This window comes from Phacochoerus africanus, chromosome X (assembly GCF_016906955.1).
Source record: "Phacochoerus africanus isolate WHEZ1 chromosome X, ROS_Pafr_v1, whole genome shotgun sequence".
NCBI lineage: Eukaryota > Metazoa > Chordata > Mammalia > Artiodactyla > Suidae > Phacochoerus > Phacochoerus africanus.
Window position 1 is genome coordinate 42,288,099 of NC_062560.1, and position 15,757 is coordinate 42,303,855.

The window sequence follows — 15,757 nt, forward strand, 5'->3', positions numbered from 1 at the left end:
TCCCTGGCCTCGCTCCGTGGGTTAAGGATCCGGCGTTGCCGTGAGCTGTGGTGTGGGTCGCAGATGTGGCTCAGATCCTGCATTGCTGTGGCTCTGGCGTAGGCCGGCGGCTACAGCTCCGATTGGACCCCTAACCTGGGAACCTCCATATGCCGTGGGAGTGGCCCAAGAAATAGCTAAAAAGACAAAACAAAAAGAATTTTATGTATCATTTATATCCATTGAGCAATTACCACATGCTAGGTAGTTTGCTTGGTGGTGGTAGATACATTGCCTCTTTTACTTCCTACAAAAACTCCAAATGCCAGGTTAGTATTTTAAGTATTTTACATGTATGATCTTAATTCCTCAAAGCAACCTTAGGAAATTGGTTGCAAGTGACAAGCCAAGTTTGATGGCCTCTATAGGCTGATAGCATGATCGACGTGCAATACTACGCATAGATTTTAGAAGCACAACTCCTCTCATGCTATGACGTTGGACTTGATGGGTTCATGAGCTTTAACAACATCTTTTCCTATATTATTGTAACTAGGAAAGCCCTTTTAAGTGTCCAAAAGGTAGGTTCAGGCTGCATTAAGGAAGTGATTCTGTATAACTTGAATCAGCAGAGATATTACGTTCTTTGATGAAAATGTCTAACAGATTAAGGCTGTGAGAGATTGATTTATTCAGCAGCAGACCTTTCCTAAATAACATATATGCTGGTTGCTTTGCCATAGAGACCAAAAGATGACTTGGCTTCTATCTCTACCATTTACAAGGTAATATTCTAGTGGAGGAGGTAAAAGGCATGTCTTTTAATGGGCAATGAATATTCATTTGGAAACATCTATCAGAAAACTTTATTTGTACTTGGGAATGTGTCAGGTAATACTTGTGGAAGGAAGATAGGAGTGATGTTAAAGGATGGACAGGAATTTGCCAGATTGAGAAATGAACTGAAGGAAGGATAGCATTGGCTTTTACAGCAGAGGAAGCAAACATGTTTAAAATCATGGAAATGTGTAAGAGCATATTTTATTCATAGATGTGCATGTCATTTGTCCTGATTGAAGTGGTGGCTATGAGATGGGGAAAATTGAGCAGGAGTCAGGTTGTTGAATCTTCAGAGGAGTTTAAAATAGAAAATGTCATATTTGAGTTTTTGAAAAGCTCGCTGGCAGTGGTGTGGAAGGGAAAGCTAAGATTTGGGAATTGAGTTAGGAAATTATTGAAACAGGCCAAAGGTCGACCAAGGCAAGGTCCTAAATTACCTAGAGAAAGGCAGTAGGAAAGGAGAAGGGGATAGATATATTCAAGGCTTTTAGATTGTAAAATGAGCTTTGTGAATAGAGTGAATTTGGCTTATTGGGGGGCGGGGGGGGGGTGTTAAGAGAAGAAAAGTAGGACTACTTTTTGGATTGGTTAACTGATGAGATTGCTATCATGATTTAAAATCAGGACCATTAGAGCATCAGACTCTCCCATATAGTTTAAGATTCATGGAGTTTTAGATATTGGTGGTATATGCAACAGGTGAGAGTAACCAGAAGGCATCCAGGTTTTGGAATGCCTTCTCCTTCTCCCCCCGCCCCCTGCATATCTCTGGGTATGTGGAACTAGTTTCAGAGAAGAATAAGATTCAGAAATTTATATTTTCCTAATAATCTGGCTTGACTTTATTTCTTACTGTTATCCCTGCATTAAAAATATGATTGTCTTAAAAGATGTTTACTGGAGTATGGGATGCTTGGTGGTGCTACAATCAAATTGCTATTCTATTCAAAGATTGGCATTATACTAATAATATCCTGATAATCTCATCGTACAGAGTCTAATTAGTTGCCCTAAATGACCACCTTTGGCTTCAATTTTGTCTAATGAAAAGATTTTTTAGAAGCTTGAATATTTTACTAATCTCTTGTGTTAAGCTCACCCTTTCTTTGTCTGGGAAACAACTACCCTCTTACTGCTTCAACTAGTAGGATATTGTGTTAAAGTTCTCTCAAAAAACCCAAACCATGCTAAATAGGAAATAGCCTCAAAGGAAGGATGGGGCAGTATTCTGATCTTAATTTAATGGCACTCTACTGCTGTCTTTAAAACTTGTTTTCCTTTAAAATCATAAGTCCATGACTGCCACTCTCAAGTCCCTGCCTAGTCTGATTTTCATATAAGGTTGCTGCATGTCAGCACTGTTGGGAAGAATACTTTTTCCTCTAGCAGCCTGGTTGTAGTGGTTGGGGGCCTGCAAATTAACTGACAATGAACAGATTAACAGGAGAAAAGACAAGTTTGTTTACATAAGCAGGATGGAGTTGCCCAGTAATGAGTAAATCCTTTAATAGTCAGAGATAAAGATTTCTATATAAACATAACAAAAACAGTCGTGGTTCCAGGGGTGGGGGGGTGAGCGGGGGTTAGGGCTTCATTGAGAAGGTGAGGAAGGTTCTATTGGACTTTTTGATGCTGATGGGAAGCTGAATTCACACTTCCCAGAATCATTGTATTCCTGTTAGTAAACTCCCTTGGAAGGTTGGGGGGGGGGGGGGTCATTGGCAGCTGTATTTTCAGGGTGCTCTGCTTAAGTTTAAATGTTTGGGGTTTTTTTTTTTTGGCTCCTGATTGTTCAGATATTTTCACTTTAAAATAATTTTCATACCATTTTGGTCAGCTATTAATACCTTCATCACTGGGGTGACCATGGCATACTACTAATAACATCAGAAAGAAGAAGAAAGGAAACTTTTATGCAAAGGAAGCAAAAGCTTTCCTAGAAACCCCATGGCAGAAACCTCTTGTCTCACTGATTAGAACTGTTTTGTCACCAACTTTTTCTTACTGGAAGTGGCTAGGAAGAGGAGGGGGTTAATGATAGTGCCTTCTATGGGATTTCATAGACAGATTTAAGAAAATCCCAGCAGTAGGAAGGTCTGATATGAGATTGCCACCCTTTTATTTCATCTGTGTTCTAAGGCTCACACTGTTTTTGTATATTTTAACTTATTCTTGTTTTCTAATTCACGTTACATAAATAGGTTCATGAAAATGGAAGCAGAACCCGCAGTGCCCTTTGCTTCAATTTGGAAATAGTCTGAGAAACCAGGAATAATAGCTGGAAAGAACAAAGCACATAGTGTCCCTCCTGAGGACTGCAGAGTGCTCCCCTCTCAGATCTGGGGATGTATAGCCTGGAGCTCTGATTACAGAACATAAGGGCATTCAGGAGTTTCCTTAGGAACTATGTTGGGGATCAGTGAAAAACGCCTTCATGGACTCTGGCATTGGTGAACCGCTAACTTAATGAGCCACTTCCTCAAGAATAACTTTGGATACAGCATAGAAGCCTTCAGTGTAAATTGATTGTGATCTTAAATTTTAATATCTTAATTTGGGGTTGTGATGGGCATTGTAATTAGGTCAAACATCTTTTGTAAAGGGCCACATAGTAACTGTTTTAGACTTTGTAAGCCACATAGTCTCTCTGTTGCAACTATTCAGCTCTGCTGCTGGAGCTGGAAGCAGCTATAGACCAATAGTAAATGAGTGGATGTAGCTATGTTTCAATACAACTTTATTTACAAAAATAGGTGGCTGCCTAGATTTGGCCCATGAGCCATTGTTTGCTGATACCTTATGTAGATACTGTAACCTCTAAAGATTTGGACTGAGGCAGGAATATGGTTTATAAATAATTCTGACATTTCCCAGAATGATATTCCCCTAACTGCTCACAATAGATTGAAGTGTGACTATATCACATTTAAACTCATTTCCATATTAGTGCCTTTGCTTGGGTCATCCTTTTGCATAGACCCATGTTTCTCAGTGAGGAGGCTGTTGGCTTTTTTGGTGAGATTGTACATTGGGAAGGAACACATCTTTATCAGGGAACATAGCCATTCACACCTCCAGGTCACTATTTCCAAAGATGTGTGTATTAGAACCCCTGGCTGAGAGAGATTGTTTTTCCTTCTCCTTTCCCAGCTATCCTTAAGATATAATGCCCAAGTTCTACCTATTTTCCTAGTCCTTATTATACTTCATTAACTTTCAAATGGTCGTAGCTTAGAATATAGTATTATGCACTTAATTTCATAATGGTTTGTCCTTAGATTGTAAATTGATTGTGGAGAGAGATTTTTGTCTGTTTTGTTCACTACTGCTTTCCCAGTGCCGATAACTCTGCTATGACTCGTAGTAGGTGCTCAGTAAATGTTTAAATTACATTGTTTACTGTTATGGAAAAATCTCCCCCTTGCTGAGATTTATAAGTTCCTGATTAATAGGGATCATCCCTCTTACTAATCCTGTATCATCCGGGGAACTGAGCTTAAATACTGAGATATTCAATTTACTGAACCTTTAGGCATTTGCTATGTGGAAGGCACTGTGTGTGCTAGGGTATACACAGATGATTAGCACTCCTACTTTTGTTGCATTTTTGTCTGATGGGGTAGAGTTTAGTCAGCACACAAATAACAAAGATATAGTAGTTAAGAGTGAGGTTTGGAGGCAAACCTAGATTCAATTCCTATATCTGCTACAATATTTTCCTTATTACTGAAAAATAGGTCTTTATTTTAGATTTACCGTAGAATTCTGTTGGCAGATTTTTTATTTCAGGGCAGGCTTGATTAAAAAGAAACCACAGACTCTAAGTTGATTAGATTCTTGCCATCTGCTGACTCATCACTGTATTTTGGTGTTTTTAAAGTATATTGTAAATATAATGCAGGATAGTTTCAATAACTTAAAACATCCTGGATACCACAATTAAATTTTTTTTTTTTCCTTAGGGCTGAACCTGCAGCATATGGAAGTTCCCAGGCCTAGGGGTCCAGTCAGAGCTGCAGCTGCCGACCTAAGTCACAGCCACAGCAACGCTGGATCAGAGCCATGTCTGTGACCTACACCACAGCTCACAGCAATGCTGGATCCTTAACCCACTGAGCGCGGGGGTGAGGGATTGAACCCGAGTCCTCATGGATATTAGTCAGGTTCGTTACCACTGAGCCACAATGGGAACTCCCTGGATACTTTTTATATTAATTACATGTATTAGACATAAATGCTTTTCCTAAAAGTCTATTTTTCCCTTTCTTTACAGAATGCTGCCTTTTTATATGGTCTTGGTTTGGTCTACTTCCATTACAATGCATTTCAGTGGTAAGTTGACATAAAACTAACAACTCCAGTTGTTTCCAGTAAATGGCTTGTTTTGTTTGAGTTTTTCTGTTTGTGTGTTTGTAATAAATACCAAATACTTTAATATCACTAAGGCTACATTTTTCAGTAATCTCTTAAATTATCAGTTTGTTTCCTTAGGGATATTGACCCACCTTAAATTATTAGAAATGTATGTGTTCCTAAAAGATTCTAGTATAACATTCTGATTAAAGAAGAATATCATTAGAAAGGTTTTGGAATTTGTCTGTCAATTATTATGGATTGGTGGTCCCTAAGTTATTTGAACTGAGGAATGACTATATTCTTTATTCTCAAGGTTTGTGGGTAAATGATCTATGATGACCAATATTTACTTTTTAGACTTTTAGACATAGTGACGGCTCCCTGCCTTCCTCCTTTGCCAAAACACTTGCACACATGCATGCAGGCATGTGTGTGCACACTAGTGCTTTCCAATTTCTAGTAATTAGGTACTAGATTATAAACTCTGAATTCTCTGTTTTATAGGAATAATGGTACCATCTTCAGGGTCAGACATTAAATATGACAGAAATATATAAGACTTTATAAACTGTGACATGTAGGTCCCTGTTACTATGGCTTTTGCCTCCTTGGTTTTTCTGTTAACCAGACAGTAACATTCTCTAGTGGAAAGAATATAGAATTTGAGTCGAAAGATTGGTATTCTGGTACTCATTGCCACATAGGTTCCTTGTGTGTGTTTGTATAGGTACATTGCAATTACTTGCCTTTTCTACTTTCCACAGTTCTGATGATCAAATGAGATAACGTATATTTTGTAAATTGTAGAGCCCTATGTAGACATTTTTAGTTTGAAAGGTATTCAACTTTCTCAGAGTCCCAACTTTGTCAGAGTCCCTTCTGTTCTTAATTTGAAGCTGAGAGAGTCCAAAAAAAGGTTTTGTTCAAAGGTTAAAACCTTGTCATGGAGTTCCCGTCGTGGCTCAGTGGTTGACGAATCTGACTAGGAACGATGAGGTTGCAGGTTCAATCCCTGGCCTTGCTCAGTGGGTTAAGGATCCGGTGTTGCCTTGAACTGTGGTGTAGGTCACAGACACAGCTTGGATCCTGCGTTGCTATGGCTGTGGCTTAGGCCAGCAGCTACAGCTCGACTCCTGGCCTGAAACCTCCATATGCCGTGGGTGCAGCCCTAAAAAGCAAAACAAACAAACAGAAAAGCAAAAAAAAAAAAAAACCCCACTTTGTCATATACCTGTTGGCTATCCTGAACTTTTAAATATCGATCGGCAGTGATTTGATAGGATTTCTCTAAAGGTGAAACTTTAGGTGTGAATGACTTTTCCTAGATGTTTTTTTCTTTCCTCTTTGCTTTCGATCCTGTAGGTTTTTGATAGTCTATGGAAACACTGAATTGTTAGAGAACACCTGTGTGGATAGAGTATCATTATCATTTAGATCACTCATTTTCTTTGTAAACTTTATAGAGCTATAATTGATCTTGATCTTTATAAAGAAACTTTGTAATAGTTTTCTTTTAAATTATCTGTTGTAGGAGTTCTGGTCATGGCGCAGTGGTTAATGAATCCGAGTAGGAACCATGAGGTTGCGGGTTCGGTCCCTGCCCTTGCTCAGTGGGTTAAGGATCTGGCGTTGCCGTGAGCTGTGGTGCAGGTTGCAGACGTGGCTCAGATCCCACGTTGCTGTGGCTCTGGCGTAGGCCGGTGGCTACAGCTCCGATTCGACCCCTAGCCTGGGAGCGGCCCAAGAAATAGCAAAAAGACAAAAAAAAAAAAAATTAAATTATCTGTTGTAGAACAGTCCTAAATTGAAGCCTCCTAACTTTGTATCCAATGTATAATATATAAAATAAGGAGTAAATCAGGGCTTTCAAAATCTCTTAGCCTTTTTTTTTTTTAATTTTTGGCCCTGCACCTAGAGCATGTGTAAGCTCCCGGGCTAGGAGTCTAATCAGAACTGTGGCTGCCAGCCTATGCCATAGCCACAGCAACACAGGATCCGATATGCATTTGTGACCTATGCCACAGCTCGCAGCAATGCCTACTTAACCCACTGAGCGAGGCCAGGGATTGAACCCGCATCCTCATGGATACTAGCTGGGTTCATTACCGCTGAGCCATAACGGAAACTTCCAAAATCTCTTAGTTTCTTGAAGATCCAGTTCATAGAATTCACAATTCTAAACTTTTAGAACCAGAAGTGGTCTTAGAGATACCTTAGTTTTTTTCTTTTCCTTAGTGTTATAAATGAAGAAAACAAGGGCGTGTGTAACTCAGTATTATATAACTATTTAATTGATGGCAGAAGTAAGCTTATGCTCAGATTTCCCAATGTAATTATTTTATGTATCATAATCTGTCCCCAGGTTTGAAGATAGGACTGTGGGTTGTTTTTTTGTCTTTTTAGGGCTGCCCCCGTGGCATATGAAAGTTTCCAGGCTAGGGGTCGAATCAGAGCTACACCTGCTGGCCTACACCACAGACACAGCAATGCCAGATCCGAGCCACGTTTGCAATCTATACCACAGCTCACAGCAGTGCCGGATCCTTAACCTGTTGAGCGAGGCCAGGGATGGAACCCGTGTCCTCATGGATGCTAGTCGGGTTCGTTATCACTGAGCCCGTGTTTTGTTTTTTGTGTTTTTTTTTTTTCCCCTGGGGGTGGGGGTTCGCATCTGCGGCATATGGAAGTTCCTAGGCTAAGGGTCAAATCGGAGCTGCCAGCCTACACTACAGCTCACAGCAACGCCGGATCCCTGATTGAGGTCAGGGATTGAACCCACATCCTCATGGATACTAGTCAGATTTGTTTCTGCTGCACCACAATAGGAACTCCCCTGTGGTTATTTTTTAATCAGTATTTGTAATTGTTCTCCTGAGCACATTGGTACAATCTTTATGGCCAAGCAGAAATAATTTAGGTAAAACTCAAGGTGAGTAACTTGAAAATTTAGAAATGGATATAGATATATATTTCACACCAGCCAGTTTCACCTGTCTGTGATAACTTATGAGGTCCCTGTAGATAAAAGCATAGAATCAATGAGATGAAACCATCATCAGTTCAAAATTAGATTGCATTAATAAGTATGTGACCATGTTAAGTTAGGGAGCTTGTAGCTGTGGAAAATTGTATCTTTTGCTATCTACATATGCTTTCTATGTCCTTCAATTGACTTAAGAAATGAAACTGAGGAGTTCCCGTCGTGGCGCAGTGGTTAACGAATCCGACTAGGAACCATGAGGTGGCGGGTTCGGTCCCTGCCCTTGCTCAGTGGGTTAACGATCCGGCGTTGCCGTGAGCTGTGGTGTAGGTTGCAGACGCGGCTCGGATCCCGCGTTGCTGTGGCTCTGGCGTAGGCCGGTGGCTGCAGCTCCGATTCAACCCCTAGCCTGGGAACCTCCATATGCCGCGGGATCGGCCCAAGAAATAGCAACAGCAACAACAACAACAACTGCAACAACAAAAGACAAAAAGACAAAAAAAAAAAAGAAAGAAATGAAACTGAAATGATATAAGAATGCTGCAGTGTCCATCTTTTGTTCTGTTTATCCTGTCCTGGTTACTACCATTTTCCCGTGTCTTGAGTTTCAGCTCTAACTGCTTCCTAAAATGATCTATCTCACACCCTGTCTGAATCCATCATAGATGTGTGTTTTCTCTCTTGCTTGTCAAATTTTCTTTCACACACTCTGTGCTCCAACTTTGGCTTTCACTTATCTTGCTGTTTCTTGAACAGCCACAGAATTAGAAAGCCTGGTGTAGGTGCTTGGTGAGAATTTTAGAGTATAGCCTTAACTGATAAGAACTTCCTTAGGTTAATACTATTTTTGTGTTTTATTTATAGAGCAGCGTGGCCCCCCCACCCCCACACTAAGTTCTGTGTGATTTGTTGAAAAAAATGTTTGTAGAGAAGAGTGTTTCTTGTCTTGTCAGCTCTAAGAATCTGTCTATGATGTCTCAGAATGTTCTGTCTCTGGTGCATTTATAATTTAAGTAAAATGATATTCGGAAATGATGTCTGTTAGCATTTAATTAGATTAAATATTTGAGAATAATGTATGTAACCACAACCAATATGTGTTTTGGGGTTGGTGATGGTGACCTAATCAATTATTAAGAGAAATTTTATTAACTGTAGTTTTATCTGTTAACCTGTTTGTTTTGCTTCTTGCCATATTATGCTGCCTATTTTTTTTTCTTTTAGAGTGTTTTGGGTTAGCTTCTAGATCAGTTATATGGTCAGTTTTTCTAGTTTCAGTTGCAGCCTGTTCTTAGAAGAGCCCATGCCAGAAAGTAGGGGAGCAACTGTTAAATTCTCATTGAATTTATCATAATTACTCAGTTTTATTGTTATCATACACAGTAATCTGTGACCAAAATTTTAAAAAAGATGTCCAGATGGAGAAAGGATGACAGAAGCACAAAGTAAAATACATGTAGTAGAGAGCTAGAACCAGTATCTGTAAAGCCATTCCTTTACGTGCACGTGAGTGTGTGCTCATGCCTTCACTTGTTCTTCTTCATGAGGGTGGCAAATTGCTAAGGGGTACCTTGAAGTGAGGTTCTCCCTGCCTTTATAGGAAGACACCTATATCCTTGGGTGAAAGGAATTGAATACATACAGTTATAAATTACTATAACTTGTAGCCATAGTTCTAAATATACCCCTCTGAACATCCTAATCATTAGCCGGTAACCTTTTGTATTCTCGTTGAGCAGTATCAGAATAGTCTTAGAGTGGTCAATCAAAGAGCTACATAATCCTGTGCTAGAGGCATGGGGTTTTTGAAATTAGCTTCCCAAATCTAATTGACAAGGTATGGTAAGGAAATGTAGTGGTTATTATTATGTCAACATCAGCAAGGTGTAGGGGAATGGGATGGAGGTGAGTTCAAAAAGACAGACATGTTAAAACATTACAAGTGAAGTTTCTCTAGGATTCATTTCCCTAGCCATAGGATCAATTTCAAGTGTTCTTAGGGGTGTAGGAATCTTTACTCTTTGTCCCTGCTTTGGGTGGAAACATAAACCTAATGTAGTTGAGATAGCACCATTGATCCTGAAGCTTGTTTAGCATGAAGTCTGGCAAAAGCTTAAGAGTTAATACATGATTTTTTAGCTATCATAATGCAAACTAATGCTCTTACATCAAAAATTTACATATATTTCCATTAAAATAAAACAGTTCCTGTTAACATGTCTTCAATTTATTCTGTTCGCTTCTGTTTTGAAAAAACTAGCAGATAACTAAGGCAGTTTTGGTAAAATTAAAGTTACCAGTGACAATCAGAGGGAATTTGGAAGCCCTAGGACTGATTAAGCTTCAGGGAAATTATGGGTAAAAACATAAATTTTATAGTAAGGGAAGGACAGAGGCATCCCCCATTTGCAGTGATGAAATGAAGATGGGTAGAGCGGGCAAACGAACCAGGAGGTAATACATTAGCAAATGTCAGTGGGAATAACCTGGTGTATGATAGTTCTAACAGCCTCACATTTAAGGTCCTCTCTGTTACAAACTCAAATGATCTTTCTAGCCTATTGTTCCCCTAAATATATTCTTTGGGTCAGTCACTACTGTGTGAACATTACTCTGAAAATATATAGAGCATTTTTTACCTGTATAACTTGCTTCGTGCCATTTACTACTCTATTTGGTCTGCCTTTTTCCATTTCCACCTTTAAAAAATCTTACCTTACCTGTCCCTTTGATTTCCTCATCAAATCTTACTATTTGTCTCATTTTAAAAGAACCTCTGAATTTCTGTGAGTGTGTGTGTGTGTGTGTGTGTACAAATATATTATCTGTGATGTATATATATTATTATTGATTTAGAGCTAGAATATTCTCCCTTTTATTAGTATGAACATTTGTGGAATTAGTTCCTTTATTCCTTCAGATATCCCTGATGGAAAAATCTAGACTCAGCTTCATTAGCTTCAGAGAACTTAGTTTTATTGTTTCAAAGTTTTATTGTGCTAGGATATTTAGTTCATATCATTGTTTTCATTATAGTTTGGTAAAGTTCTAAAAGAGGCTTTTTATAAAAAATGACTCTCCAGAAATCTTATTAAAAATGACCATTATTTTATTTTATTTAAAAATTTTTTTTTTATTTTTGTCTTTTTGCTATTTCTTGGGCCGCTCTCGCGGCATATGGAGGTTCTCAGGCTAGGGGTGGAATCGGAGCTGTAGCCACCAGCCTACGCCAGAGCCATAGCAATGTGGGATCCGAGCCGCGTCTGTGACCTATACCACAGCTCACGGCAACACTGGATCCTTAACCCACTGAGCAAGGGCAGGGACCGAACCCGCAACCTCATGGTTCCTAGTCGGATTTGTTAACCACTGAGCCACGACAGGAACTCCTGACCATTATTTTAAAATACACTCAGCATATGTGTGTTTTTTGCAGGTAGTACTATTGAAGTTTTAGCTTTTTATTGTTTCCTTTTTAAAATTGTTAACAGTGACAAGAATTAAAAGCAAAAAATTTAAACCGAAAATCTATAGAAATAACTTTGGTGCTATATAAAAGCTACTTTTTTAGATTTTAAGAAGAAAATGCATGGATATTCATGCTTGGCAGTATGAACTTTTCAAAAATTTCAGTAGAGACTATAATATTTGAAAGCTATAAACTTTTCCAGGCATTGTATCATTAATTGTATTTTATGGTTTTAGGTAGCCATTTCTCATGTTCTAAAATTGTCTGCAGTTCTTTTGCAGTACAGTATGTTAAGGATCCAACGTCATTGCTGTGGCTTGGGTTGCTGTTGTATTGTGAGTTTGATCCCTGGCCCAGGAACTTCCACATGCCATGGGTGTGGTCAAAAAAAACTTTATCAATCAGAATACTGACGTCAGTAGAATTTGTACGTGTTGGTCTTTTAATCTAGCTTGTGCTGCAGACATCATTTACTGGCTGCATGTAGCTTGGTGAGATATGAATGCAGTAAAACGATGAACAAAATTAGAATGTAGTCTGAGTGGTTCCTGTTTTCTCTGTATGTTCCCTTCTTTCCAAAGGCATAAACACATTTTTTCCCCCTTTCTTCTCCCAGCCCCAAAGGGAAAAATGGGAGCAACACACAGGAGAGAAAGATGGACAGAAAGTTTAGTAAAGAAAATGAAAATACTTAGATCTATTTTGTCCGCTGAGGAGAGCTGATCAGTAAAGAGGCTATGGAGCATCCCATCCCAACCCCTCAACAAGAAGTCCAGTAAGCTAACTATAAAAGTGGTGACACCTGGAGTTCCCTGGTGGGTCAGTGGGTTAAGGATCCAGTGTTATCACTGCTTTGGTGTCAGTTTGGTTCTTAGCCTGGGAACTGCCACATGCTGCATGTGTGGCTCCCCCCAAAAGTGATGACATCAGTAAACATCTATTAAACATTTTCTTATAATATCTAGAATATTTAAAAATAAAAGCAGAATATAGACCTCAAGGTATAGACTAGGAAAAACTGGAGATACACTGTAGTATCTATAGTACACTGATAGGTAGAGAATAAAATTATTTGATTATAGAGTCGATCTAACTGTTGGTTAACACAAAGTTAAAAAAGAAATAGTTGGCATTGAGTTTGGGGGGGTGAGGCTTAAAGGTAATAGTGGATTTAGAGTGAATCAGAAGAGTGAGAAGATTCCAGGTCAGGAGACTATCCTGAGGAGAAGCAGTGAAATCCCGAGGGCTAGCATTTGCATGAAGGAATCCTAAGGTAAGCGGGCTCACAGCTGAGGAGGAGCAGTGTTAGAGTGTAACTGGAAATGGGTATAACTGCTCACAGACCTTAAATGCTACATGGGGATTTGACTTAAGAGTATCGTGGTTAGTAGGCAATCATTGGAGCCACATGTTTAAGGAAGCATAGGCAAGCCAGAGCAGAGCAAGGGAAGTCTTTAAGGAGTCTCTTTGGTTATCTAATAATGAGATATTAAAGATTGAATCTGCAAATACTGAACTTGAGGGAAACTTTGAAACATCTAGGAGAACTTAATGAATAGATATATTTCATCTTACCTTGTCATGGGCGCTTTTGATGGTCCTTAAAGAGCAGACATAAGTATAGTCCAGACAAGTGTGTTGAAATGTGTATTTTTGCTGGTAAGTTAAGTTAACCCTTTTTTTTTTTTTTTAAATTTCCAGTGTATTAACATTGTATTAGAGAACTTCTTAAAATAAACCTGTTTCTTTGCACTTGTGTTACTTCGTGAACTAGGTTAGATAAGAACTAAAGGTACCCATGGAGTAAAGGATGTCAATGAATAATAGGTTGGGAAAAGGGTAGAAATAGAAACAGAGTAGGAAGTACTTCTCCTGAGGACTTGTTATTGATGCTCTATATTTTCTATCTTCCCTTTGTCGTACATTCTTCCTTATACCGTTTTTCTCTTTTATTCCTTCTTTCCTTTGCAGTTTTCCACTTCCATTCATTCTCTTTCATGTATTTGACTAAGGCCTGCCTGGGTTTTTAATTGGCATATGTGGACATATGCTTTAGATCTGACCCTTTCTATAGGAGTTTTCTGACCTTTATCATAAGATAAGGTTAATTAAGGAATTTATGAAGCATTACCCTCAACTTTTATTATTATAAAACACACCTAAAGAAAATTTTACAAACTTATAAACTTTACATGTTATTTATAAAATAAACTTTCATTAACTATTACTTGGGTCAAGAAATAAAACATTGCCATCACCCTAGAAGCTTTCAAAACCCCTGCATACCTTTTCCCAGTTATAGCTTATGGAGGGTTTTTTTTGGATTTTTTTTTTTTTCTTTTTGTCATTTTTGTCTTTTAGGGCTGCACACATGGCATGTGGAAGTTCCCAGGCTAAGGGTCGAATCAGAGCTATAGTTGGTGGCCTATGCCACAGCCACAGTAATGCCAGATCCAAGCTGCATCCACGACCTACACCACAGCTCATGGCAATGCCAGATCCTTAACCCACTGAGTGAGGCCGAGGATTGAACCCACGTCCTCATGGATGCTGGATGGGTTCGTTACCACTGAGCCACAATGGGAACTCCATATCTTATGTTTTAATTGGTATCATTTATGGTGCAGTTCTCCTCCTAACATTTTTTATGTCTCTTTCCCAGTGTTATATCCCCCAACTCTCTCTCTCTCTCTCTCTCACACACACACACACCAACTCTGTCTTTCTCGTGCGTATGCACACACACAATTGCCTGTTCTGTTGGAAGGTGGTGCTATTAGACATGACCAAGAGAATATAGAGGCTGTAGTTGCATCTACTCATATTAGAAAGATTTGAAAAAAGTACAGAGGACTTAGCAGATGCGGATGAGTATCTTGAAGTCTGAGAGAAATAGGAAGCTGCCTTAGAATGGGAAAGGTAATTTGCACAAATTCTTTCTTGACTCCCTTCTCCTGCATATACATACCAGATAATAAAACACATACACACTCCTACCCATTTGAAATGCCATCTAAAACGTAGATGCCAAGCTGCTCTTTAGGAAGAAGGTATTTAACCAGATGCAAAGGTATCTGATACCAGACCTACTGTCCCCACCTCTCACAATAAATATTACCTTTTAAAACTCTTAATTTTATAATAAGTGTATATAACCACATAGTGTGTGGGGGGAATAGATAATACACAAGTCAAAAGAAAGTTACCTAAAGACATAGGGAATATTGTTTTGCTCTCTTTTATAGTATTATATTTTGAACTTTTTATTTAAAAGATTGACTTGTGTTTTGTAATTGTCTAAGATTCTAAATAGTCACCTTTAAGATTAAACAGAGGCAGGGAATAGTTGATTTCAAAAGGTTTGCAAAGAATATATTAGCTTGTACTTGTGACAAGCCTTAAATCATGTATAGATTTAAAATGATGCCTAAAATACTGTTATGTCTGATACTATAATTTTTAAAATTCAAAGTAGACATTTCCTTTGTTATAATTTTAATTCATTTTGGAGTACATAGTGCATTCACCTGATCAAATTAAGCGATATAAAATGTATTCAGTGAAAAAGTGTTTTTTCCTTGTCCATGTATATATGTTGTACTGGTAATTAAGAACTTTTATAAAAGATAAAATGTGAATTTGGGGCAAAGATGGACTGATAGACATAAAGTGACACATAGCAGAGAGCCCACAAACAGACCAAGATACTTGATGTGGACATTTGATTTAGGACAGTGTGGCACTATGGAGTTGTGGTAAAGACAGTCTTTTCTATAGATGATGTAGGGGCTATTGGATATCTGTATAGAAAAAAGAGAAAATTGACCTCTTACTCATATCATGTAAAAAATGTGGGGCAAATGGATTGTAAACCTAAATATGAAAGATGGAAATATAAAGTTTTTTGTTTTTTGTTTTTTTGTCTTTTGTTTTTTCAGGGCCACACCCACAGCATATGGAGGTTCCCAGGCTAGGGGTCTAATCGGAGCTACAGCTGCCGGCCTGTGCCAGAGCCACAGCAACACAGGTTCAGAGCCACATCTGTGACCTACACCACAGCTCACAGCAACGCCGGATCCTTAACCCACTGAGTGAAGCCAGGAATCGAACCTTCAACCTCATGATTCCTAGTC

General features: G+C 38.7%; 1 protein-coding gene across 22 annotated transcripts in view; it reads left to right on the forward strand.

Moving 5' to 3' along the window:
- Positions 1 to 15,757, forward strand: part of KDM6A (lysine demethylase 6A) — a 200,500-nt gene that overhangs the window by 92,145 nt on the left and 92,598 nt on the right. For all 22 annotated transcript variants that reach the window (XR_007132806.1, XM_047764520.1, XM_047764529.1 and 19 more), the window contains exon 5: positions 5,093 to 5,151. Coding sequence is in view for 21 of the 22 variants with exons in the window: in XM_047764520.1 (XP_047620476.1) it covers positions 5,093 to 5,151 (59 nt within the window). In the remaining variant the exon portion in view is untranslated. The remainder of the gene's footprint in view (positions 1 to 5,092; positions 5,152 to 15,757) is intronic.